General features: G+C 44.2%; 1 protein-coding gene across 1 annotated transcript; it reads right to left on the minus strand.

The window, feature by feature from the left end:
• Positions 1–20: 20 nt before the first annotated feature.
• On the minus strand, positions 21–26,236 carry COG4 (component of oligomeric golgi complex 4). Its single transcript, XM_037154174.2, has 19 exons — positions 26,068–26,236; positions 24,389–24,471; positions 23,541–23,655; positions 21,505–21,679; positions 19,873–20,066; positions 18,390–18,495; positions 17,715–17,872; positions 16,771–16,826; positions 14,727–14,860; positions 11,929–12,047; positions 11,277–11,443; positions 10,280–10,445; positions 5,915–5,977; positions 3,066–3,182; positions 2,381–2,473; positions 1,507–1,590; positions 1,175–1,276; positions 782–910; positions 21–586 (listed from the first exon to the last, which is right to left on the minus strand). Exons 1-19 carry the CDS (start codon positions 26,224–26,226, stop codon positions 452–454), a joined length of 2,355 nt encoding a protein of 784 aa, XP_037010069.2. The 5' UTR covers positions 26,227–26,236; the 3' UTR covers positions 21–451.
• Between the last annotated feature and the right edge of the window lie 14 nt (positions 26,237–26,250).

The raw sequence follows: 26,250 nt of genomic DNA on the forward strand, positions 1-26,250 counted from the left end.
GAAAACAGCACACTGGCATCTCTCCAAGGAGTCTCCTTTAATCAGAGTGGTCATAAATATCACATCCTCCTCTTGGAGTAAACCTAATTCCCTAGGTTCCCAGATACACCCAAATCCTTTAGGGCCTGCAGGGAGGCAGTCTGTTGGCTGCAGTGTCCAGGGATGAGAGCATGACCACCACGGATAAGGATGGCCTGAGTTGACTTTCCCACCTCATTAGGAGTCCGGGGGACCCACCTCTTGGTGGGGCTGAGTGCTCCCAGAGCACCACTCAGCTAGGTCTGAGTCAAGAGAGTGGAGTTAGTCAATGCCTTATTTCCGTTGCCGGTGGTAGAACGGTCTGGGCTGTTATACCTCTCCTGGTGCCAGAGGGCCTTGCTCATTCCTTGGCTGTGGCCACTTAGGGAATGGGCTCTGAAGTGTAATGGGCCGGGAGAGCTCACCCTGGCAGCTATAGGCGCAGCCTCTTGATATCCTCGCAGCGGAAGTCTATGCGCAGAGCCAGCACCTGGCGTACTTCAGCAGGGGTGAGGCGCCATGTCAGTGGGCCAGAGTTGGCACCCCAGTAATCTAGAATCTCAGTCACCTGTAGGAAGAACAGAGGCAGTCAGCAAGGAGGAGACTATCCTGAAATTCAGAGCTGTGGTGCCCAGGAAGAAGGTTCCAGCAGAGTTGGGCTGCTGGCATTTTGAGGGAGTGATCTGGATCCAAATTTGGTTTATGCCCCTTGCCTCTCTGCCCAGACACCTTTCCCTGGCTAGGCAACGGGGGCCCTGCATACCCGCTCCAGATTGAGGATTGTAGCCATCTGGGAGAGCCGGGCAAACTTGTCTCGGATGGTCCACGTGGTCACCGTGGTAAGGTAGGCAATGAGTGACCTCAGCTCCTTGTCAAACTGCAGACCGCCCAGCTGCAGGGAAACACAAGCCTCATCACTGTTCAAGGCTGGCCCTCTGGCCCAGTAGAACTGGCCCCCAATTTCCGTTAGTGCTGGGCTGCAAGGTCATCAGAGCTTTAGGTGGTTGCAATCAGCTCTAATGCCTCAGAAGCCATGGAAGAACTGGGTCTAGATACGCAGGGCCTGGGAGTAGCAAATAGGGCATGCAAGTGTCAGGACTCAACTTCCACAGAGCAGAAATGACACAGCTAGGGACCGGTGCTCCTTTGACCTTACCCGGTTGAAGGTGGACTTCAGCACCACTCTCTCCAGTTCCGCGGCCACAAAGCTGGTCATGAGGCTGGTCAGATTGTCATAGATGACTGGAGACAGGCTGGCCTACACACAGAGGCTAGACATCAGTGGGATTCTACCCATGCCCCTGCCTACACAGTGGAGTCTTCGGGGGGATAGAGATGGTCACATGAAGCCCCTGGGGAGTGTTTCTACAGACTGGGACTTAGAAGGGCTCTCAGGGTTCCCAGCAGGAGCGTGATGAGGAGCTGTAGGCTGCTGGTTTTGGCAGAAGTGGGTAATTCCATAAGCTGGTCCCCAAAGCCCCTGCTTACCTTGAACTCCACCATTTGCTGTTCCAGGTTAAGGATGAACTGTTGCACCCACGGGTCATTGGCCTCATAGTCGTTGAATTCTTCCTGTTGTTAGGAAGCAAGATGGGTCACAGGGCTTTTCCAAGAACCATTCATCCTCACTCCACTTCCATCCCTCTAACAGAAGAGGTTCTTCCTCCCCTGTAGCTTCTCACTCATCCACCTTAAAATAAGCTTGGACATCTCAGCTGGCAGTGACTGCTGCTGCTTCTGCAGTGCACTTCCCACTGGCAAACAGCCCTGGGCTGTGGCCATGGCCCACACAATATGGGAAAGATTCTGGTCTTTACTTACGCTAGCATCTCATGTTCTGTAAGAATAAAATCCTTAGGTTAAAAAAAAAAAAAGAGCCTCAATAAGCGGACGTATCAGTTCAAGGCAAACTCCCTTTAAATATTTTTCTGGCCCTTCTGACTGTCAGAACAACCTATTTCCTGGGAGGACCCTAGGCTACAAGGGTCTGAGGAAAATGGGCCTGCAAAGCCCTTAAGGACAAGTCTACTTTTTTCATCACCTGTCACCCTTAAACTAATTACTAAAATTCTACAGCACATCAAAAAATTTATTTTTTGCTGATCTGAAAAAATTAGGTAAAATCTTAATTCACTTATACTAGCCACCAATTGCTATGTTAGCTGTTGTCATTTTTTTATTTGATAGTCTAAGGGGAAAGAGGTCAGTGCCCCTGACTAAATAGTCAGATATTGTATGTTTCAAAAATTCTTGCGGCACGCTGGCTGAAAATCACTGGTTTAGACAGTTCCACTGCCCTCCAGCTGGGGGCTCGGGGAACACGGGGGTAATCCTGTGCTTGACGGCTGCTGGTCAGGCTGACCTCCTCAATGTTGTGGGAAACAGAGAGAAAGGTGTTGATCCAAGGCTGCACCTGCGGCTTGACTGCTGTGTTGTTTAGCTCCGTCAGCCCTTCCTGCAAAGGACAAGGTGGAGACGCATCAGACCCACAAAGCACAGCTCTCCATCCCTTTTCTCTCCTACCCCACTCCCCGACTGCCAGGGCATTCTTCCAGATCTGAGACTATCTGCAGGCTGTCTGAAGTGGAACAGAAAATGCTGATAAGAGGCCAAGAACAACCAGTCCTTTCCAGATCTATGCCAATTGAGGTCCAGGTCAGAGATAAGGCCTAGCGGTTGGTGTGTACACTCTCAAAAAAGGAGGCTTCTGAGTGCCCATAGGGGCAGCACCTGTGCCTAAGGCCACGCAGCAGGTCTGTGACACCACATGGTTCCATTCCCTCAGAGCACCTTTCTGAGGGCTCTTGACACAGTGGGGCCACGTAGAGATTCTAAAAACTAGAATGCTGGCCTGTCAATGTGATAACTGCACTGCTGAAAAACCAATGGGGCCTTTAGTCTCAAGGGACTTGCACAATTTCAGTGGCTTGCATGCTACCCCCTCAACCCTCCTGTTTCCTTATATACATAGCCCACAGTAAGCAGTAACACTCTTCTCAGAGCAACACACTGGCACAGGATGCAGCCAGTTGTTCAATCGGGCTTACCTGCAAGAGGTCTCGAAATTTGTTGGACACGGCAGCCAAGTCAGAAAGGCAGCTGTCAAACTTGGCCTGGGCCTGCTCCCCTCCAATGCCCTGGCTGAACAGCTTGGTACAGTCGCTCTAGGGGAGGACACCAGTTTTCAGGCTTCTGTGCATGGGCCACAGGGCAGTAGGGAGGGCAGCAACATGCACCCAGTCATTTCTCCTACTCTGGCCTTCTCTGGTCACAGCTAAGGCGGATCCTAGGCCAGAGCCCTGGGTGACTTTCAGAAACCTGGATTCTGTCCTGGTGGCGAACTACCTGGCTCCCACTTCCCTCTTTGTAATCTGGAGGGACCAATTTAAATTCAAAGGTTTGAATGTAATTGCAAGTCCTTAACAGTTAAGAAGTAGTTACATTTATAGTCCTAAGATTATTTTGGCCCTTTGAAGGCAACCAAGAGGTTGATGTGGCCCCTAGTAAAAATGAGTTTGAAGCCCCTGCTTTGGAACCACTCCTAGATTAAATCCTGGCTCAGCCACCGATTAGCTGAGTGACCTGGTCAAGTGATTTCAAGTTTCTGAAATTCAATTTCGCTGTCTACAAACTCCTGATTCCGTGGTGGTTGGATGAAATGATGCACAAAGTGCTTACTTATATTAGCCCATTGCCTGGCACATAGTAGGAACTAAGGACATGCTAGCTGTTGTTGTAACTTCTTGTTTTAAATACTGTCACCTGGCAGCCCAAGGGAGAGAGAGCATCATGATCACAGGTAAAATTTAACTGCTTACATGTGCCAGACCCTGTTCTAAGCATTTTCTTTCTCTCTTTTTTTTTACAAAGACTTTATTTACTTATTTTTAGAGACAGGGAAGGGGAGTGAGAGGAAGAGAAACATCAGTGTGTGGTTGCTACTTGCGCACCCCCTACTGGGGGCCTGCAACCCAGGCATGTGCCCTGACTGGGAATGAACTGGTTATCCTTTGGTTCACAGGCTGGCACTCAATCTACTGAGCCATATTGGCCAGGGCTAAGCATTTTATTTTCATTAACTAAAGTACCTATCTTATGAAGTGGGTACTATAATTATCCCTCTTCTACAGATGAGGAAACTGGACACAGAGAAGTTAATACCCTAAAGCCACAGAGCAGGAAGTTGTAGAACTGGGATTCAAGGTGGTAATTCCGGCTCCAGAGAGCCTGTTCCTACAGTACACTCTACACTACACTACAACCCAGCTGTCCAGAACTCTGCAGGGGGACTGCATGAAGCCTACCATGTTTGGGCTGCTAGCTGCCCACACTTCTTGTTTCCTCCTTAGAAAGTTTGTGCTTTTGGCTACAGCAGGAGTAGCATTGTGGGAGAGGTGCAAAGGGGCTGCTCTAGCAGGCAGAGGGCCTCCAGTCCTACAGCTGCTCCAGTCTTTATTATCTCTAGCTGTTCAACCCCATCTGTAAAATGGCCATCATGCCAGCTGACCTCATGGGTTGCTGATGGATTAAGAACACATGTGAGAGGCAAATCTAAATGGGGTAGGCATGACCTGAAATAAACTCTACCTGGTAGGATGTATGGGAACTGTTTTTAGCTCTTTGCTATCCCTTTTTCTTTCACTTGGCTAATTCTACCAGCTCAGTTCTGAATTCCTGATATTTCCTAAAATTTTACTTCAAAATCCAACAGACTAAGATGAAGTCAGGAGTATAATCTAAGATGCCATGACTTAAAAACAGTGACAGTCACCCTGTTGAGTACATACAATATGACAGACACCATGCTATTGGTACCCTGTATCACTCTCATGTCATTGCATTCTAAGGCCCCTTTGGGGTGAATCCCTAATCTAGCCAGTTCACAGTACTACTGTCACGTCCCACCTGACTGTTCTCTCCGAGCCCCCCAAACCTGGTCAGCTCTGGGGCCCTCTTCCCTGTGTGCTGGCCCCCAGCCTCCACAGCCCTAAAGCCGACACTCACCACCAGTCTGCACATCTAGCCCTGTGCTTCTGCAGCAAAGCAGACTCCTCAGTACAAGTGTCACAAGGGAGGTAGGACCCTGGCCTCCCTCCTCTCCCAGAGGCAGAGTTAAGTGATTGCTCCATGATGTTATTTGTAACTATTAATACAATTTACTACCACTGCATCCTGTTCATGTACCAGGTGCTTTATATTATCTTGTTCAAGTCTCACAATTGCCCTGTGGGGTAGAGATCATCCTTCCTGTTTTACAAATGAGAAAACTGAAGCTCAGGGATGTTACAGAAGTTGCCTCAGGCTATACAACTGGTCCCGGCCAAGTGGAGATTTGAACTCAGGGTTATCTGAGTTCCAAGTGCAAACAATTTTCCCTATACTAGGCGGCCTTGCTGTAAAAACTAGTACCAGCGACCAGCTTTGTACAATGTTTGGTGATCCTATCTCATCTTAATCTCTTACGACTATACAGGGCTTTATAATTTTTATAGAAAAAATTTTTTATAGAAAAAATTATAAAGCTGTTTCTTTGTTATGCTACCCAGCAAACCCAAATATCTCTAGGGTAGAGATATGTACCTCATTTAACAGATGTAAGAACTAAAGCTTTGAGAGTTAAAGGACTTGCCCAAGGTCACGTGCTAAATGCGCTGGAAGATCTAATCTGAACTCTGATCTTTCAAATCTTGGGCAGGAGCTCTTCATACTGGTCGAGATGCCTTGTTACCCCGAGTCATTAGTCAATACTGTGAAGCCCCCCAAGTGCTCTGAAGCAGAGCTGGCTCAATGCCACGGCACACACAGTTCCCGCCAGGATGAGTGCACAGGCTCCCTCTCAAAGTGAGGCCAGGGAAGGTGGCAGTGGCTAAAAGCTGACGGGCAATTTCCTCTGTACCTCCAGGGTCTTCTTGAGAGTAGAGATATTTTCACTGCAGATTTCCACGTTGTTCAGAGTCACCTGGGAGATGAGGACAAAAGAATGTGATTTCTTGCTCATCAGTGTTTGTGCCCAGGCCAGTGCCAGAGTGGCTGGCAGCAGCTCTCCCGAGGCTCAGAGGAGGGCTGAGGACAGCCCACAGCGCTGTCATCAGGCCTTGGGGTGGGCAGAACAGTGAACCGGGCTCACTAGTTCACCCTTTCTCCTCTGCCTGACACCACGGCAGCAAAGCCAGCCTGACCTCCAAAGCAACGACCCAAGGTTTCAGGTCTTTTTCCTCCCTGTTTTGGCACACGGGTCTGGAAGAAACCCTGAGGTCCCAAACCTCCGCGTCCAGGCCAGTGATGCGAAGGCTGACGCACGTTACAGAAACCCTTCCTGAGAGCCTGGCACCCAGGAAGCATTTTTCTCGTCCAAATACTCTCTGCAAAACAAGTAATATCAAGCCAGCTCACAGATAGGTACAAAACTTCTCAGAAGGTGGAATGATTCACCAAGGTCAGTCAAGAATTCATTCAGCAAGTATTTACCTAGCACCTGTTACCTGCCAGGCACTGTTCTAGGCACCAGGGAGAAAGCAGTTAACAAAACAGACAAAATTCACCCCCTCACAGACTTTACCTTCCAGAAGGGAAGTCTGATAAATAAATACATGTATTTTATAATGCCAGCCAGTGATAAACATCGTGAAGAAAAATAAAGTATGGTAACAAGATAGCAACTCAGACAGCGACAGGCCACAGAGCTAGAGCCAGGTTTAGAATTCAGGTCTTCTCACTCCAGGCCAAGGGCTCCTTCTCTCACGATTCAGTGGTAAACTTTTAAGCTAGGTGCAGAAATACCAATCACAAAAAGCAGTATGCAATAAAGTGATAATTAAGGCACAAATCGCTATGGACATTTTGAGAAAAGAAACACCATTTGGTATGAGGCATTTGAGGAAAGCTCCATGGCAGAGTTGCTAACTGAGTTGAATTTGAAAGGCTGGAACAGCCCTGATTTGGTAGCCCAGTTGGTTAGAGCATTGTCCCGATATGCCAAGGTTGTGGGTTCAATCCCTGGTCAGGGCAATCAAACAAAATGCATAAATAAGTGGAACAACAAACTGATGTTTCTTTCTCTCTCAAATCAACTAAAAAATTAAGAGGCCGAAACATAGATGATAGTGAGTACCTTTCTCTACCCCCACCAACCTCTTTTGGGCCCACTGTTCAGTTCAATATTTTCCTAATGATACTCAGGATGATCTGATATTGTTTGTTTCTTGCCCGCCTTTCTCACTAGATTGACAGTCCCTGAAGGCAGGGATCTAGTCTGTCTTCTTTATTCCTGTGTCTCCAGTACAGCATCGTCCAACAGAACTTTCTTCATGATGAAAATATTCTAAATCTTAACTATCCAGCATGGTAGTCTCTAGCCATGTCTGGCTACTGAGCCCAGAAATGTGGCTAGTGGAATACAGAAACAGATTTTAAAGTTTAAACTTAGCCACTTGTGGCTAGTAGCTATCATACTGAACAGCGCAGCTCTAGAACCAAAAGCAGTGCCTGAAGTTTCCCGATAAATATTTGTCAGATGAATGAATGAGTGAATGAATGTGTTATGGAAAATAAAGAACATAACCAAACGCGGAATGGCAGAAAATTGCAGGTTTCAGGGATCAACAGAGGCAGTGCACAGACAAGTATCGGAAAACGGTAAGAGGTACAGATGCAGAGGTGGGTGAGATCAGAATGGAACTTGGGTGCCATGCTGGCCTGTGGACAGTGAGGTGACACTGAGGATTATATGAAGCAGGTGACTGTCCCATGAGCACAGCTGTGGGTTGGGAGTACTAACCTAGAGGCTGCGTGGGGAAGGAATTGAAGTTTGAGAGGATCACCCCGCCTCTGAACTGGTAGGCTGGTGGCATGACCAGGGAGGCAGAGGTGATGTAGGGAGGAGCCAATTTTCAAGGGATGAGTTAGGAGTTTCGGGATTTCAGGGTAAGAGAAGAATCCCAGAACCCTGGCGGCAGGGGTGGGGTGTGGGGTGTGGGGGTGAGGTTAGGACATCCCTCTTGTCTCCCGAAAATGCTTTCCTTATCAGTGTCCTGCAGCCAATACTGAAAGGTCACGCTGCTGACCCCACTAAGGCTGTGCTGTTGAGAATGGGTAAGGTTCAAGGCCTTTCGTTAGCCTTTCCTACCTCAATGCCAGGCTGCGAACAGCTGCTCTCGGGAATTAACTGTACTGTCATGACAACTCAAGGATGAAGACGACAATATAAATGTTTCTAAGGCACTGAAGGGCACCAAGAATAATGTCGTGAGAGGAAAATGGATTTGGGTTCAAATGGCATTGATTTCAAAACTTCCTTGTACCGTCAGCCCTCGTTAGCAAGGACTCAGTGGGCTTATCCCAGCTCACAGTGAACGATATGTCAGCGCCGGTAGGGAGTTCATCTTGACAACCAATGAATCAGGGTGACGTGAGAAATGGGCCCTGTGGTGGGAGTGATGACATTTTAAGTACTTGGCGTCAGAAAAACTAGAAACCTGTCATTAAGCACTCAGCATCACCCTTCTTTCTTTTCTTTCTTTTTTCACCCTCAGCCAAGAACATTTTTTCATTGCTTTTAGAAAGATAGGAAGGGAGAGAGGGAGAAAGACCTATGTGAGAGAGAGATGTCAACTGGTTGCCTTCCTGTACATGCCCCAATTCGAACCCGCAACCTGAGAATGTGCCCTGACAGGGAATCAAACCGGTGACCCTTGGGTGTAATGATGACGCTCCCACAAACTGAGCCACAATGGCCAGGGCAGCATCACCTCTCATCTGCCTTATCTTCTGGGCCCTCAAACAGTGAAACTGTCTGAATGGGAACAGCCAATGCATGAACGCACAGGCATTAGCCTAATGGGGAATTGTGGGGCCAAGTGGTGGAAAAGAGGACCAGTGGAGGATGGATCAGGGGCCTCGAACAAACCACCAGGCAAGGACACCTAGCTTTGTTGTGGGAGGTCGCAAGAAGCCATTTCTGAGCAGAGAAATGAAAGAATGAAACAAGTTCTTTAAGTGGAATGGGATGTAAACAAAATGAAAAATGTAAGTCAATCCATGATCACATGAAGCTGGCTGCCAGACATTTTGGCAAAGTTCTCCCAAAGTGCCACACTCAGGAGCAACAGTTTCTTGGAGCTGATACTTTTTTTGGCAACAACCGTGACATTCCAGATCGACAGAACCCCTGCCCAGGGAAAATATTCTCAATGATGAGAAGAGAGGGCGCTGCCTAAAGAGCCTGATCCTGGCTCTGGCTGAGGACCAGTTACTGTGGGTTTCCTTGTAGAGACAGGGTAGATGGTAGCATGTTCAAGTTCCTGTCCGAGGAAGTAACTGCTCTGAACTCTTTTGGGAGTTAAGAAAGTTTAAACACTAAGGACCCTGCTTCCAGAAAAACAAAACAAAACAAAACAAAACAAAACAAAACAAAACATGTATACGCTACTTTTGTATCCAACCCCAGGGCATTCAGAGACCACATCTGTGTACTGACTGAGAGCTCTGTAATTTTGTCTCCTCCTGTCTCTGACCCTCAGGAGCCAAGAAGACCAGGGTCTGGCCAACATAAACTTGAAGCAGAACAAGCTCTGGCAGTGCTGTTCCCATTTGTGCCAAGACAGCAAGTGCCAGGGAGGCCCGAATGTGAGCTCAGGACTCCTGTGTTCTTTTTAGCTCATCACAAACTAGCTGTTACCTTTCGTAAATCCTCTCACCCTTCCATGCTTCTCCCGTGCCAGCTATCACACAACTGGGAAGACTCACAGCTTCACCCCATCTATCATTCTGGGTAGTTAAGGGCTTTAAAAAACTCACCGTTCCGACAAAGCTGAAAGCCTAAGAAGTGTGCTAGAGAAGCAGTCCTGGGAGGCTTAAAGGAGTGGTGCCCAACCCTCACTGGGGGACTGTCCTCGGAGGAGCGTTCTGGAGGCTTGGCACAGACATTCCAGCTGGTTCTGTGGCACTTGCAAACCAAGTCTGACACTGGGTAGAGCCCCTGAATGGCTGGGTAGTGCTGTAAGGAATGAGCACTCCAGAAACTGAAACACCCAGATTTCCAGGCAAAGAACAGTGTCTGTCCTGGCTCAGGCTCCTCAGAAATACGTCCCTGGATAAAAAATGGTTTCAGAACCTTCTAGAAGGAGCTTTCCTTAAAGGAGTTTTCCTTCTACACAGACACTAGAAGAAAAGGTTCCAGTCGAAGGCTATATTGTAGCTTACAGATCATAGCTTAACCTCTTGAAATTAACCCACCCAGCTCCCGGCCAGTGGGGCTACCTACCAGGAAGGACAGCTTGGCCTCGTCAGTACTCTCAATGCCTTTTGTGTCAAATTTGCCCTGCTGGAGACTGCTGTGCATGATGTTCACGGCGCTTGTCACCCCACGCTGGATGTCCTGGAAGGTGGTGGCTGGGAAGCCCATCCGCAGCTTGTTACACAGAACGTCCCTAGGGGGCAGAACGGCATGTGGGGATTGATGGGGACTGACACCGCTCCATGTGGCTCCGGGACAGAGGACCAGAGGGCCCCTACCCTGATCCAGCAGCACAAGCTGCTTTTTGCGGCGCATAGCCAATCCGTGAGACAACTGTAGAAGACCCTGAGAAGGCAGGGGACGGGAGAGACCAGCACCCTCGAGGGCACTGATGACGAGCAGAGAAGACGAGCTAATTCTTGTCTTCCTGCGAGGTTTTCAGTTATTACCACTGAACTCCAACAGCGTCAGTGGTCCAGCGTAACGAAAGGGACAGCTGAGGAAGAGCTGGAGTATGGGTTTTGAGACATCAGTTCTGGACTCTAGTCCATATCTCACCAAGTGTAAGACGTGGTATCTTTGACATGGGTTAGAATCTCCTTAAGCCCCAAGTCTCCTCATCTATAAAATGGAGCTAATAGTTCCTACCTCGCAGGGTTGTTCTTAAGACTGAATAAGAGCAGGCAATCAGCGTAGTGCCTAGCCTGGGGCAACAGTAACTATGATTGTCAGTATTATAACTGTTGCCTTCTTCCTCTGAGCTGCCTATTCCTCTGTAGGTCCCAGGGCCAATGACCCCTCCAATCCAGTCCAGGGAATGGAACAGTGACTTGGCCCATGAGCTATGTGGCTGCTGAGCAGCTGCCTAGAGCCGAGGATATTGTGCTATGGATAAAAAGTTATATCCTGTATACAACTGAACTATTATCAAAAGGAAAAAAAAGGAAGAAACAAATGTGCTCAGGAAGCAATCACAATTAGGACCCTTGTGCCTCTTGGAAATGAGATAGAGTGGCAAGCACACCTGAAGTCAGACTCCAGTTCTGTGGTGGCGAGGTTGATCATGGCACAGAGACAGTCGATGCTGGAGCTGGACAGAGCCCGCCCGATGCACTTCTTAACAATGTAGAAGACGTCGTCCACCATGCTGGATGTCAGCTGGCCCTTCTCATAGGTGTCCAGGGCCACAGCCTACCCAAAAGGCAGAGCACCCGGTAAGGGCCCCGGTTCTGCACATCGCTGTTCAAGCTGGTTCTGGAACAGGCTGTGCTTTCTTTTTTATACCTTGTCCATGGTTTTCCCCACATGGTTTACTCTGCTCACAGCTGGGGGTGGATCCTCCTTATTAAAATACCTCACTTTCCTATTGATCACTATGTTAAGAAATTAAGCATTCAGGACCTCTGCCTTGAGGACAACTGTTTTCCTGGAATGTAAGGCCTCAGAGAGGACCCTCTTCCCCAAGGCTCCTCACCCACATACCTCTAGGGAGGCAGGAACAAGGAGACTCCCTGCGGAGCTGAGGTGTTCTAACCATACAAAGTGATGCCACTCAGTCTGCGTGCGTGGGTATTCTCAAAGCAGGACCAAGAAGTATGACATGCCTGGCCATTTCCTTCAGCCTGGCTTCTTGGACAGAAAGGCCCCATTTCCAAGGGACGTGTCCTCTGTCCTACCTTATTCACAGTCTCCCTCATGAAGTACTCCTCCATGGTAATATAATAACCAATCAGCTCCTGCATGGTGCAGCTCAACAGGCAATTATTGAGGAGTTTGTCCAGACACTTCTGGTGCTCTAGGGGACGACCAGAAAAGAAGAGTCACTTCTGTTCCTCAAGGGAAACAGATCAACCTTCTTCAGTTTTTCACGCTCCTTTCTAACCTTTATTTCAAATTTGTACATAATTTACATGGTTATAGTCACAGTATAGGTATAATTTTGTAGTGTATTTTAAAATTATATTGTAAATATTTTCAGTGTTTATACATAGCCTTTTACTTCTTTTAGCTTATTTATTTTTAATTACTATGGTATTTTATCAGGTAGAGTCTATATTTTTAAAAACCGTCTTCATATATTAAGACACCTGGTTATTTTCAAATATTTTGCCATTATTAGAGATAATTGGAAATCAGAGTAATTAGAAATTATAGTGAACTTAAAAATTTTTATAAATTGTTGTTCAAGTACCGTTTTCTGTTTTTACTCCCATCCCAGCCCCCCCCCCCCCCCAGTGCTCCCCACCTCCCTCCCATTTCCACCTCCCTTAGTTGTTGTCCATGTGTCCTTTATACTTGTTCCTGTAAACCCTTCTTCCCCTTTTCCCCTGAAATTCCCTCCCCTCTTCCCCCTGGTCACTGTCAGCCTGTTCTCAGTTTCAGTGTATTTGGTTATATTTTGCTTGCTTGTTTCTTTTGTTGTTTAGGTTCCTGTTAAAGGTGAGATCATCTGGTATTTGTCTTTCACTGCCTAGCTCATTTCACTCAGCATAATGCTTTCCAGTTTAGTGAACTTTTTTAAAATAAAGATTTTATTCCTTTACTTTTAGAAAGAAGAGAAGAGAGGGAGAAAGAGAGGAAGATAAACAATCCATATGTGGTTGCCTCTCGAGTGCCCCGTACTGGGGACCTGGCCTGCAACCCAGGCATGTGTCCTCACTAGGAATTGAACTGGTGACGTTTTGGTTCACAGACCAGCTCTCAATCCACTGAGCCACACCAGCCAGGGCATATAGTGAACATTTTCTTACAAAGAACTTTTAACTTCCTTTTCATTATTTCCTTAGAATTAATTAGTAAGACTACAAAGATGTAAGTTCTAGGCAAAGAATAAAACATATTTGGTATAATACATTTCATTCTCTAAATCAGTAAATTTCCTGTGATGATGGAAATGTTCTGTATCTGTGTTATCTAATATAGTAACTACTATTAAACAACTGAAATGTGGCTAATGTGACTGAGGATCTGAAGTTAATTAATTTATTTTTAGACAGAGGGAAAGGGAAGGAGAGTGGGAGAGAAACATCAGTGTGTGGTTGCCTCTCAAGTGGCCCCTACTGGGGACCTGGCTCGCAACCCAGGCATGTGCCATCTGGAAATCGAACCGGCAACCCTTTGGTTCACTGGCCTGTGCCCTATCCACTGAATTTTTAAAAAATATATTTTATTCATTTATTTTCAGAGGGATGGGAAAGGGAGGGAGGAAGAGAGGGAGTGAAACATCACTGTGTGGTTGCCTCTAGCACAGGCCATACTGGGGATATGGCCTGCAACCCAGGCATGTGCCCTGACTGGGGATCAAACTGGCAATGCTTTGGTTCACAGGCCTGCACTCCATCCACTGAGCTACATCAGCCAGGGCCTATCCACTGAATTTTTAGTGTTATTTCATTTTAATTACATTTAAGTTGTTAACATGTGGCTTTGAGTACTATATTGGACAACACAGCTCTGAGTAGTGAGTTATAGTTGGTCTCAAGTCTCCAATTTGGAAAATTTTATAACAGTTGACCAGCAGGAATTAAATATTCTTAAAAACCTAGAGAGTAAATTTATAAATAAAGTAGAACTGTGTATGGCCCTGGTTGGTGTAGCTCAGTGGACTGAGCACAGGCCTGTGAACAAAGTGTCGCTGGTTCGATTCCCAGTCAGGGCACATGCCTGGGTTTTGGGCCAGGTCCCTAGTACAAGGCATGTGAAAGGCAACCAGACATTAATGTTTCTGTCCCTCTCTTTCTCCTTCTCTTCCCCCTCTCTAAAAATAAACAGATGGTCTTAAATTTTTTTTTACCCTCTTTTTAAATGTATTTCTCTCTTTAAAAATTGTGACTGAGAGCATGAGAGACTGAGGGAGAGGATGAAAGCCTTTTTACACTATATACTCTTTTTGTGTGCCTTTCTTTACACTATACATTCTTTTCTCAATATGACCGATACTACATTGAGGTATAACTTATGTACCATAAAATTAACGCATTGTATGTATTCAATTCAATGATTTTTTTTAGAAACTATACAGAGTTTTGCAACAATTACTATAATCCAGTTTGGAATATTCCTCACTCCTGAAAGTTCCCTCATGAAGTTATACATTTCTTTCCTCCCTCCCTCCCTTCTTTTCTGCCCCCTCCCTCCCCCACCCCTCACCAGTCCCACATTATCACACACTTAAATACCAGTCCCTAAAACAAAACTGATAAGGATAAGAGCAGAGGAAAGTAATCTGATCGTTCTGGGCATTAGCCTTCCTCCTCCGTAAAGTGATTAGATGGTTTCAAAGGCCCAGGCCAATCCCCAAACTCGGTTAAATATAGATTTTCTACTGGGAGTCCACTTTCCCATAGGTTCCCCCACCCCCAGATGCGGACAAGCCCCGGTCATTTCCTTATTAAGAGATCTGTGGCTTAACTACGAAACAACAGCAGCCCACCACACCCCAGCCCTCCCAGGGGATACGGGAAATGCTTTTTACCTTGCTTTACTTCTTCTGAGGCCATGGAGTCTCCCACCTCAAAATCAGAGCTGATCCTCTTCCTGAGGAAGCTTAAGTACAACTCACTGCGGGCATTCATCAGAGTGACCTCAGTCAAGATGGGGTCCAGTTCCCTGAGACACATGGGGCAGAATAAACAGGAGGACACTGGATTCCCTCAGATAAAAGCAAAGTCCCAAACACCCCCCGCCCCACTGGGACCAGACTCTGCCAGATGGTCATCCTGGCTCTGCTGACCCATTATACTCAGAGGCAGCTCTCAACCACATGTTCCACTTACATGTTCCACCCAAATCACTCACCTCTACAATTCTGCTGGGGTTAAATAAGAGATTGGGAGGTGTGTTTCTGTTAGCAGTTTGAGAAAAAATGATCTATGCCTCATGAGAAAGAAAACACCCCCCCCCCAACTTTTTACTTAGCTGTGATGAGATTTTGGGGACATATCATTAAACTGCCCCACACCCATTCATAGCCAAAACAATCTAAAAACACAACACAAAAACAACAGTAAACAAACTAAGATGGAGGACTCACACTTCCCAATTTCAAAACTTCCTACAGCAATCGGGACAGTGTGGCACTGACAGGAAGACAGATCTACAGGCCGACTGAGTCCAGAAACCTGCACATTTACGGTCAACTGATCTATCTCCAGGGGGAGTGTTAAGACAATTCAGTTAGAAAAGAAGAGCACTTTCAACAACTTGTGCTAGGTTAACTGGTATGTACATTTAAAACTAAAGAGGTTGAATGTTTATTTCAGTTCATATACACAAATTGACTCATTTTCCACACTTATGTCCAAAAGACCTTTTCAAAATATAAATCTGGTCATATCATAATCAAGAGTTCCATAGCTCTTAAAAAACCAGACCTGGAATGGCCCAACTCTAAAACTGTCTTCAGATTCATCTCGTACCAGGTTCTCTCCAACTCTCTGCACTTCAACAACACTGGCCTTCTTTCATTTTTTTCAAAAACGAGGCCTTTTGCACACACTTTCCCTGCTCTACCTGGAACATTGTTTACCTCCTATTCCTACTTACCACTCTTAAGTTCTCAGATCTAAGGTCATTTCCTCAGGAATTTTTCCTTGAACTTCATCAGCTCAGATTATATCCCTTCATTAACACCTTCTCCTGCACCCTACCTTAGTATGTCAGCGTGGTTAACAGCATGAACCCCCAAGTCAGACAGCCTGGATTCCTTTCTTGGCTCTGCCACTTTCTAGCTATAAGTCACCCAACCTCTCTAGGCTTTGGCTTCCTCATTAGTAAAAAAATGCTTATGGATTAAATCAGTAATCCTCAGCTGAGAGTGACTCTGTCCCTCAGGGAAAATCTGGCAGTGTCTGGAGATATTTTTGGTTGTCATGACTGGAGGGTGTTATCCACATCTAGTTAGAAAAGGTCAGGGATGCTAAGTATCCTACAAATCACAGCACAGAGGATTACTAGCCCAATGCCAACAGTGCAGAGGCTCAGAAAGCCTGGATTAAATGATTTAATATTTAAGTGCTTAGAACAATGTCTGGCATAAAGTAAATATCACAGACCAGAGATGCCACAAAGAAAGATTTAGGTTTGTTTTGCTCACTTTGTTTGCTGCCATATTCCCAGTGCACAGGGCCAATGCCTGCCATGTAATGTACGCTCAGTAAAAATTTGCTGATTGAATAAATACATTTTTATAATGTTTGGGTTTTCTTTTAACAAGCATGTATGATTTTTATTAGAAAACTTAAAAAAGTTTAAAATTTTAAGATAGTAGTCACCTCTGGGGGAAGGAGAGGAGAAGAGTAACTTGGAGGACTTCAAAAGTATTGGTAACCATCTATCATTCTTTACAGACCACATGCTATATACAAATGGTTTTGTTTGTATGGCATAATCCACTAAAGAAAACCAATAGCCATAGATAAAATATTTTTAAAACACAGATCACATTGTAACACTAGTTTCTGGATGATATATGATTGCTAACTCAAACACCTATGGGCCGAAGAGAAGAGGATTATTACCTTGGTTCTATTTTTTCTGTGGCAGAATTTCTCAAGTTGTTCTGGACGTGCCGAAACTGCAAAACACCAAAAATGAGAATGGTTTTCCTCACCCTCCTCTGCCTTTTGCTGTGACACAAGAATGTTTAGGTTTAGTCTGCTTAACAGGCAGACCTAAAGTAGGCTTTCAGGATGATGACCCAAAGGTTTACTTGATTTAGATGGTAATGCTCACCCCTATTATTGCATTTAAAGTGATGCAATTGGTGCCCCGGCTGGTGTGGCTCAGTGGATTGAGCACCACTAAAAGTCCCAAGTTTGTTTGTGACTGGGCACACGCCTGGGTAACAGGCCAGGTCCCTAGTTGGGGTTGTGCAAGAGGCAACTGATGGATGTCTTTCTGCATATTGATGGTTCTTTCCCTCTTTCTCCCTCCCTTCCCCTTATGTAAAACTAAATAAATAAAATCCATAAAGTTATGCTGATGGTGTTCCAATGGACTACTGTCTAGATTCTATGGGGCTACTATTTCTAAGTCCTGCTCTTTACTTTCTCTGCTCAAAGGAATGGAGAAATAAAATTCTGAAAAAGCAAATGCTACCTTTAGCACTTAAGGGAACTAAGGAGAAATGTGAGCTGTATTACTCGACACTTCAAAAGTCTTCACAAATAAAATTCTTATGATACCCCTGGAAAGCACAATTGCACATTCCGTGATAAAGAACGGGTTTACTGTTTCTGTGGTGCTCCTTTCAGGAGGCCCTTTCCAGTTCCTTCTCAACCTTGTACCGAGGCCATCACTGTCTTGAGAACACCTCAAGTCCTAACAGGCAAGATGCAGGCCGGTGTGCATTTGGCATTTGTTTTTCTTCTGTCTGCATCTTTTCTGCTTTTCCCTCCAGTTTGTTCCATTAGGTGTCCTGGTTAATGCTGCTTCTAAACCACCTGTAGCTTTCCATGCTCACCTGCTGGTGATAGTTCCTCTGCTTGATGAATTTCTCCACCACCTTCTCCACCTGTCTGTCACATTCCACTTGCAGATACTTTATCAGGGTATAAAGTCTCCCTGGCCCATAATACGTCTCCACTATTGGTTGGTGAGTTTCCACAATGCGGGCAATCCCTAGAAAGAAGAAAGTAAGAGGGTTGAATTCCAAATATTGTTCCCACAAAATACAATCCTTTCTTCCAGCCAAGGCTGATCCAGGGTCTAACTCAATCCCTTTTGGTTGTTTTACCTCCCAAAATGAGTACAAATGGTTCTTGTCAGTGCTGGAAGTCACTAAGCAAAACTGTCTATTAAATATGTTCTGTGCTTAGTATGCCAGAAAGCCTTTCCTAAGTTATATTGATAGTTTCTATCAGAACATTTTAAAAAACCAGCATCACTCTCTTCCCAGGAATGTATTTTAATGTTTAAATTTATTCTTAGAGTTTGGTCTTGAGGGCTAGGGAGGATCAGACTAATTTCTGCTAATCTGATATTGAACTGGGAAGTTAATTCTCCAATAAACCAGTACACAGCAGATTACAGGATTAAATTAAAGGCATCAGGCCAGTGGGGAGAGAAGAAATGCTAGGAAGCAGTTATTAGCTGGGATAACGTCTGCAGTGTCCCTGGAGTGGAGAAAGCAGCCTGCCTTCAAACAGGAGAGTGAGTGTGTCTGCAAAGATGATCGCAGCTCTTCGATCGCTCATATCCGTCCCTAGTACCAACAGCAGATTCTCCTCAGCTTTACTGGCCACCTGAAGAAAAAAGCAAACCACACATATTTCTCAGACCAAAGGCTAGCCTCAGTTTTCCAAAAAGATTTCCCATTGCCTTTCCGTTCCCACATTTCACTGATGCCCTGACGGCTTCAGCAGCACGGAGGAGCTTCCCTTGAAAGCTCCGGGTTATCTAAGACAAGAAAACTCGAACGCGGGCAAGACAAGAAACTCAAACACAGTGGTAGCAGCTCTTCTTCCACTCAGAGGCATAAATAATGTTTTTCTTCTCTTTGGAAGTATGTACTGCTACCAGCCAAGGGAGAGAGCCCCCATTTCAATAATCGTGTTAAGGTGTAATTCAGAGTTATCATTAATGGTGTTTTATTAGGTAGCACAAGGAATCTGGGCACTGCTGATGGGGCTTGTAAAGGATTAAAAGTAGAAGCCATTTCAAGGTCCCAGATGGCAAAGTAATGATTTAAAAAAGTTCCATAGAGCAGCTGTATTTTATGTTTAATTAATTATTTTTTTAGAATGGGTAAAACACAAAATACTTAAGTGTTCAAAAGGAACAAAGGAGTGTTTGGTGAGAAGTGGTTCTTCCTCTTACCTGTGTCTCTTGGTCTCCTAATTCCCATTTTTACAGATGATTACTGTTAACCCTTCCAAAAATACCCCATGCCTATACAAGCATACATCTTTATTGCCATGGCCCTCATTTTAAACAGAACGGTAGCATACTGTTGACTTAACAAACACATAGAGAGTGAAATCTGTCAGCACATATGGCACTGTCTTACTTTTCTTAATGGCAGATTAGTGTTCTATAAGAGAATTTCGAGGAAAAGGGCAGAATGCAACCCTAGATAGTTTTAAAAAACTATAATCTTCTGCTCATATGCCTGCCAGGATTTGCTTCTCTCCATCTAGGGTGGGGGAAAAGGGCTGAGACTTGAACTGGATCTTGCTTCTTTTTCAGAATTTAACCTCAAGTGATCTAACTTGCTTCATGTCACTGTGGCTTATTGAGACTCAATCCTGGTTATGAAGTCTTAAAACCACTAACCAATGACTCCGAATGCTTTTAAAAGAAGCCAGTTCCTGGCTAACACTTGAAAAGGTTAAGTCATCTTGTCAGAGAATTTGCATTTTAGTTTTCCTTTACGTTCACTTGATCTGTTGGAAATAAATGTGCACCAGCAAGTGTCTACGCCATGCCTGGTACACAGTAGACTGGAAACAGACAAATGCTGAATGAATGCATGCATCCAGTCCTGCCAAGCTACAGCCAAGAGCAGAAAAGGGGAGTCAAATCCAGAGGTGAGAATGTATCCAGACACTAGATCTACTCAGTGCTCCAATCTGTAGGCCGAGAACCATACCATGATCCTGCCAAGCAATCAGGGGCCATACCTGCTTGCAAAGGTATTCTGAGAACTTGCTTAATCCATCCTCATGCAAACCCAGTAGTGGAAAGATCTTGAAGAAGCGCTCCACTTGGGGCAGATCCCCTTCCTTAGTGGCAATAGCAAACTTCTCTGTTACAATGGCTTTGAGACGCTGTTCAGCTTCTTGCAGCAATTTCAGGTTGGCATCAATCATGCTTCCTGTGCAAAGGGGGGAAGTGAAAATTAATAATACTTTTCATTTAAAAAAATACGTGTTAAGCATTTACTGTGTGTAAGATACTAAACTAGCAATATGGATTAAAAGCTAAATCAGCAATAATCCTATCATCACAGAAGTTATAATTGAGCAAAAGAGATAAACTTTGTACACAAACAACTAAGGTAAAATTCAGTATACAATAGATATCATAATAAAGGTGCCTATAAGTCACATTTCTGGTTGAACTAATCTCAAAAGCCTTCTTAAAGAAGGTGACATCCCATTTTTCAAAGATGGGCAGGATTTTGGGTCCTGGCTAGTGTGGCTCAGTGGACTGAGCACTGGCCTGCAAACTAAAAGGTTTAATTCCCTGTCAGGGCACATGCCTGGGTTGCAGGCCAGGTTCCCAGTTGGGGGCATGTGAGAGGCAACTGATCAATGTTTCTCTTACACACTGATGTTTCCCTCCCTCTCTTTCTCCTTCCTTTCCCTTCTCTCTAAAAATAAATAGAACAATTTTTAAATTTTTATTTTAAAAATAAAAAATTTTTTTAATTAAAAAAAAATGATGGGCAGGATCTTGACACCTGAACAGGAAGAACATACATTTCAGGCAAAGGGGATGAAATAAGTAAAGCAATATAAAGAGAAAGCTAAAACAAGTATTTGCACAGTATTGTAAGTACCATAGCTACGTGAGGATTTTCAACTATGTGGGAGGTTGGTGCCCTTAACCTCCATATTGTTCGAGGGTTCTCTATATATGCCCTGGCATTTGGAGCTCAATAAATATTTACAAATGAATGGAAGAGCATGAAATGGATATATGAATGGATATATGAATGGATATATGAATGGAAGAGCATGAAATAAGGCTGAAAATAAACAAGGCTAGCAAGGGTGAGTTGAGATTATGGAAGGCCCAGATTAAAGGGTTAAGAAGTTAATTTTTTAAGTAGGCAATATGAGCAAGTGGAAAGAACCTACTGGCCAGAGAACAGTATTTCTGGAATCAGTTTCCTTTTCCATAAAATAGGAATAAGAACACTGCCCCAGAATGGTGTAGGCCTCCTGGAGGGTCTAATGCTAGATAAGGACATTTCCTGCCAACAAACGCCCTTCTCGCCGTGACTGGTGTGCCTCAGTTGGTTGGGCATTGTCCAGCAAAGTGAAAGGTTGCCAGTTCGATTCCCAGTCAGGACACATGTCTGGGTTATGGCTTTGGTCCTTAGTCAGGGTACACACGAGAAGAAGCAGACTGATAGTTCTCTTCCTCTCTTTCTCCCTTCCTTCCCCTCTCTCTAAAAATAAATAAATTAAAATTTTTATTAAGAAACAAAACCCTCCCCACAAATGCCCTTCTCCTGGTTGAGTGTGTCTACTTCAGATTACAGATGCTTGTGACTTGACTAGAAATCAGCAGTTTGGGATGCTGACCTTCTTTGCCCTGTCGGCTGAGCTCGATGACTGACTTGTCCAGGCACAAGTAGCGATGGATGTGGGCTGCAGCCTGCTCATAGTCTTCATTCCTCAGAGCAGTCTGAACACCATCCATGCAGAACTTCAGGTCCAGGATATCATCAGCTCTCTGAATAGCTTGATAGAGGCGGTTCTGCAAAAAGACTTGGTGCTCAGAAACAATGTTCTATTCTTTAAAAAACATCTCTTCAGAAGGCAGGGAGATTAAGGTTAACCATGTCCTTTGCAGCCCTCACTGGCCAAACTAAAAAACACCACCACTCACAAAACTGGTGTTAATGACCAGGACCCCTGACAAGTATCATGCAACTGAATTTATGTGACCAGATCATTCAACTAATGGAAAAACAGGGAGTATCTATATTTATATTGGGCTTACAATGTTAAATTCATAACAGAATCAGAACGTATTTAACATTTTATTTATAAACATTTTTTTTTGAGTTCTGGTTCAGAAAGAATTCAGAGCTCAAAGACTCAAACTGTAACAAAAGTTTATTTAGCTCTGGCTGGTGTAGCTCAGTGGATTGAGCGTGGGCCTGCGAACCAAAGGATCGCGTTTCGACTCCCAGTCAGGGCACATGCCTGGGCTGCAGGCCAGTTCCTGGCAGGGGATGCACCAGAAGCAACCATACATTGATGTTTCTCTCCCTCTCTCCTTCCCTTCCCCTCTAAAGATAAATAAATATAAATAAAATCTTTTTTAAAAAGTGTATTGAGATATCACAGAGGTAGAAGAAATGGGCTTAGAAAACAACTTAGAGGCAAAAGAAGCTTAGTAGAGAGAAGGGTAAAGGTACCGCACCTGGGGCAGGAAAGCGGGATGGAAGAGGCGTGGGCACGCTCCCTCGAGGGAGAGCTCCTGTACTGGACATTTTGGGAATGTGACATTGTAAACCAAGTTGAGAGACAAATGAAATGACTGGAAAGTACTTTTCTAACGAGCAAGAATGTTTAAAAGAAACCTTTAATGTGTGAGTTTGTGGTTGTGTTGCTTAGTTTTGTGGTTATTTTTGTAGAATCTGAACAAACAGATCAGGAAAAGTTATGCTATTTCACAGGGCAAACGAAAGCAGGGCCTGACTTCTTTGAGTCCAGACTTTGTGCTATTCTGTTTGGCATGGTAGCCACTAACCACATGTGGCTACTGAAAACTTGAAATGTGGCTAGCCTAAATTAAGGTGTGTATTCATAAAATGCACATGGGATTTCAAAGATTTAGTGCAAAAATGAAGATAAAATATCTCAATAACATCATTTTGTAGTAACTACAAATTTAAATGACCTTGTAGACAATGAGTTAAATAAAGCATATTTAAAAATTATTTTCATGTATTTAACTTTGAAAAAAATGCCTACTAGAAAATTTAAAAGTACATTTGTTGTTGGTATTAAATATCTTCCAATCTGAATGATTTTTATTTCATTTTCTTGCCTCATAGACCTGGCTAGAACCTCCAGTAAGATGATGAAGAGAAGCAGCAAGAACTGACATCCTTCTTTTGTTCCTAATCTCAGTGGGAAACCAACCAGTATTTTAGGAGTAAATATGATGCTTTCTGTGGGTTTTTCATAGATGCCCCTTATCAGGTTGAGGAAGTTCCTTTCTATTTCACATTTTTTAAGTGTTTTTGTAAAGGGCATTAAATTTTGTAAATTACTTTTTTGAGTCTGAGATGATCATATGGTTTTTCTGCTTTATTCTACTGACATGGTACCTTAATTTTCATATGTGAAACCAACTCTGCATTCCTAGGATAAATCCCACTTGCTCATAGTATAGTCTTTTTGTGCTGCTGGATTTGGTTTGTTAGTGTTGAAAATTTCTATGTCTATATTCATAACAGCAGTTGGTTTAGAGTTTTCTTATGATACCTTTGTCTGATTTTGGTATCTTGTGTTAGATTTCTATTGGATGTTGCTGCTCTATTTTCTAATGTGGTGGCTTTTCTACTGCCCTTTTAACCCAAACATCAACACCATAACGGGATTACCTTGGCCAGGTCAAGCTGACGAACTTTGCTGGACACATTCTCAGCTAGGCTGCAGGTAAAGGTGATCATTCCAGCTAGCTGCTTTGCATCACCTTCAATCAACTGCAGGTTGGGACTAGAGATACACATTGTCAGCACACAAAGGTCCATAGCAGCAGAGGGTAGGACTAAGAGATGAAAGTGTTTTTGCAGATGGAGACTATGTCTTCTACTTCTTTTGTACCTCCCCAAATTCTTAGCTTAAATCACTCTATTAACAGCTTTTCTTCCCTAAGAGTGTTTTACTGTAAACTCAGGCCTAATGCTTAATAAGAAATTAATTTCTATAAGTTCTAATGACACTGCTAAATAGGTACTGCCAAAGAATTAGAGAACAGACTCTCCAAATTGTTTCCCTCCCAAATGTTAAGTGAGCAAAAGATGCACTAACCAACAATCTGAGAGGATGATGAGAACATAGAGCAATTTTTATGACTGGCAAATATACAAAATTTGTAAAAACAGTGGTTCTCAAACTTGAGCCATGCACCAGAACCTCTTGGTATGCTTGTTAAAATACAGATTCCTGAGAACCATCCCCAGAGTTTCTGCTTTGGTAGGTTTGGGCGTGGCCCTAGAATTTGCATTTTAACAAGTTTCCAGGTAGTGTGAGTAATGCTGATACTGCTAGTCAAGGTCACTTAGAAAACTACTAAACTGTTCCCTTAGGTGTCCACTTTGCCTTGAGGTAATGCTCCCTTATGTTTCACACTCAACTGGCATTTTGTAACAGAAGGTAAGGGAAAATAACTTATCCAGTGGACAGTGTTGCAATTTCTAATAGCTCTTGCTGAGATGAATGGACTCACCCCATTCGATGCAGAGTGACCATTTTACTTTCAACAGTGTTTTGCTGTTCCAAAAGTGCATCCAACTCTCTCTCCACCACTTTCTGAAACACAAAGAAACATCCCATCATCAGAATGCTCAGAGGAACTTTTTCTGCACTTATCACACTATATAATCACTATATGTATCTTATTTCATCTAGCAGAACACCACAAAGAATACAAACCTTTATTCAATACCATAAGCACAGTGCCTAACACAGGAATGCCTTTATAATATAAAGACTAAACAAAGGAAACTTCCAAAGTGGCAGTTACACAAAGTTTCTCCATAGTATATAATTCTCTCTGAGCCAGGCCACTTACTGCCTGACCTCAGTTAATGTAACCTTCTAATGCTTGTGTTTTTTCACCTGTAGAGTAGGGATAGTAACAGATACTAGGACTGTTGTGTGAGCCAAACAAGATAAAAAAGTGCTTAATATAGTATGACTTATGGTTCAATAACAGCCACTAATATCAGCTATACATTTTTATTAAAATAGTCCAGTAGGGTCCAGATGGAAACTTCACTTGACAGTTTTCAAATACAAATACAGAACTAATATTGCTCTGTCTGTAAGACTCACTTAATTTCCCCCCAAAGTATCGACAGACCCAATGAATGCAAGCTTAGGAATGTTCAGTCAAGAGTATTGAATTTTATAAAGCACATCTTGCTGACAAACATTATCAAGTTATGATATGATGAAGTTAATACTTGAAAATATTCAAAGATGTCAATGATCCCCTCTTCCCCAGGCTGAAACTGCCTTTTGTGCTTTACCTTATTTAAATGTTTGGTTCTAGGAAACAGATACTAAATTTCTAGATCAGGGATTAGCTCTCTTTCTTTTGACTGGCAGGGAAGCCAGCTGACATTAAAAAAATGTATCGACACAATCGGGTTGCCACGGAAAAGTGAAGGAGGCAAAAAGGAGATAAAACGTTAGATGCTGAAAGGAATCCTGGCGAGAACAAAGTCCACGCCCCTCATCTGACACAATGGCAGGGGTACAAGAGATGAAGTGATTTGTCCAAGATTAGGCAGTTGTGCCTGCGTCTTAAAACCTCAAGCTTCTACAAAACTCTACAAAACTTCTACCAAAAAACCCTCAAGCTTTTACAAAACTCTACAAAACTTCTATCTATAAAGGTGAAACGCTAAAATTATACCCCCAAATCATTCCCTACAAGAGGAAGTTTTAAGCCGCTTCACCTTTATTTGCAATGACTAGTGGTTAAATGAGATAACTGAAAGCATTCCAGTTTTTAAACTGCTAAGCCAATGCAAGAGAGCCTTTATTCTTAATTTAAGAACCAGAAGAATTGCTTTATACTCTCAATTTACCTTTACTCCCCCTGAGAATTGGAGACACCAAATAAATCGTTAAGAGCAAGAGAAATTAACGGGGTCGGGGGGCGCATCAACCACACAACAGGGAAAACAAGCTTGGAAGCATCATATAGGGTAAAGAGGGTTGGCAGGTCCCCAAAACCACACTCAACTACACTCCTGCTTCTCAAGTAGGTGCTTTTTATTTCCCTCGGCTGGGAGAGAGCTTCCCACAGCGCGGATTTCCGTGCTGGCGGCTCCTACGCCCACTGCCTCTGGATGCTTCTGCAAAAAAAAAAAAAGAAAAAAAGCTCAGCCCTCCCACCTCCTCGCCGCAGAGCCGTTCGTACACAGCCTCCAGCTCCTGCAGCTCCGTCAGGGAGCGAATGAGCTCGGTGGAGATTTCGGAGCAGCGGCCTCCACCTGTCCCCTCCGGCGGCGGAGGCATCCCTAACTGCTTTTGAGGGGAATTGAGATCCGCCATGTCGGTTCCCACTCTGTGTTTCCG

Source organism: Artibeus jamaicensis, unplaced genomic scaffold (genome assembly GCF_021234435.1).
Source record: "Artibeus jamaicensis isolate MK-2021 breed Jamaican fruit bat unplaced genomic scaffold, CSHL_Jam_final contig_464, whole genome shotgun sequence".
In the NCBI taxonomy this organism is placed as follows: domain Eukaryota; kingdom Metazoa; phylum Chordata; class Mammalia; order Chiroptera; family Phyllostomidae; genus Artibeus; species Artibeus jamaicensis.

Bases quoted from the DNA above. Each gene is read 5' to 3' on its own strand.
- COG4 (XM_037154174.2), bottom strand. From the start codon at position 26,226: ATGGCGGATCTCAATTCCCCTCAAAAGCAGTTAGGGATGCCTCCGCCG. The intron at 11,444-11,928 runs GTAGGACAGAGG...CCTTTTGGGTAG, and splicing joins TGAGGGAGACTGTGAATAAG to GCTGTGGCCCTGGACACCTA. The intron at 1,591-2,380 runs GTCAGCCTGACC...TCCTAACAACAG, and splicing joins TTTCCCACAACATTGAGGAG to GAAGAATTCAACGACTATGA.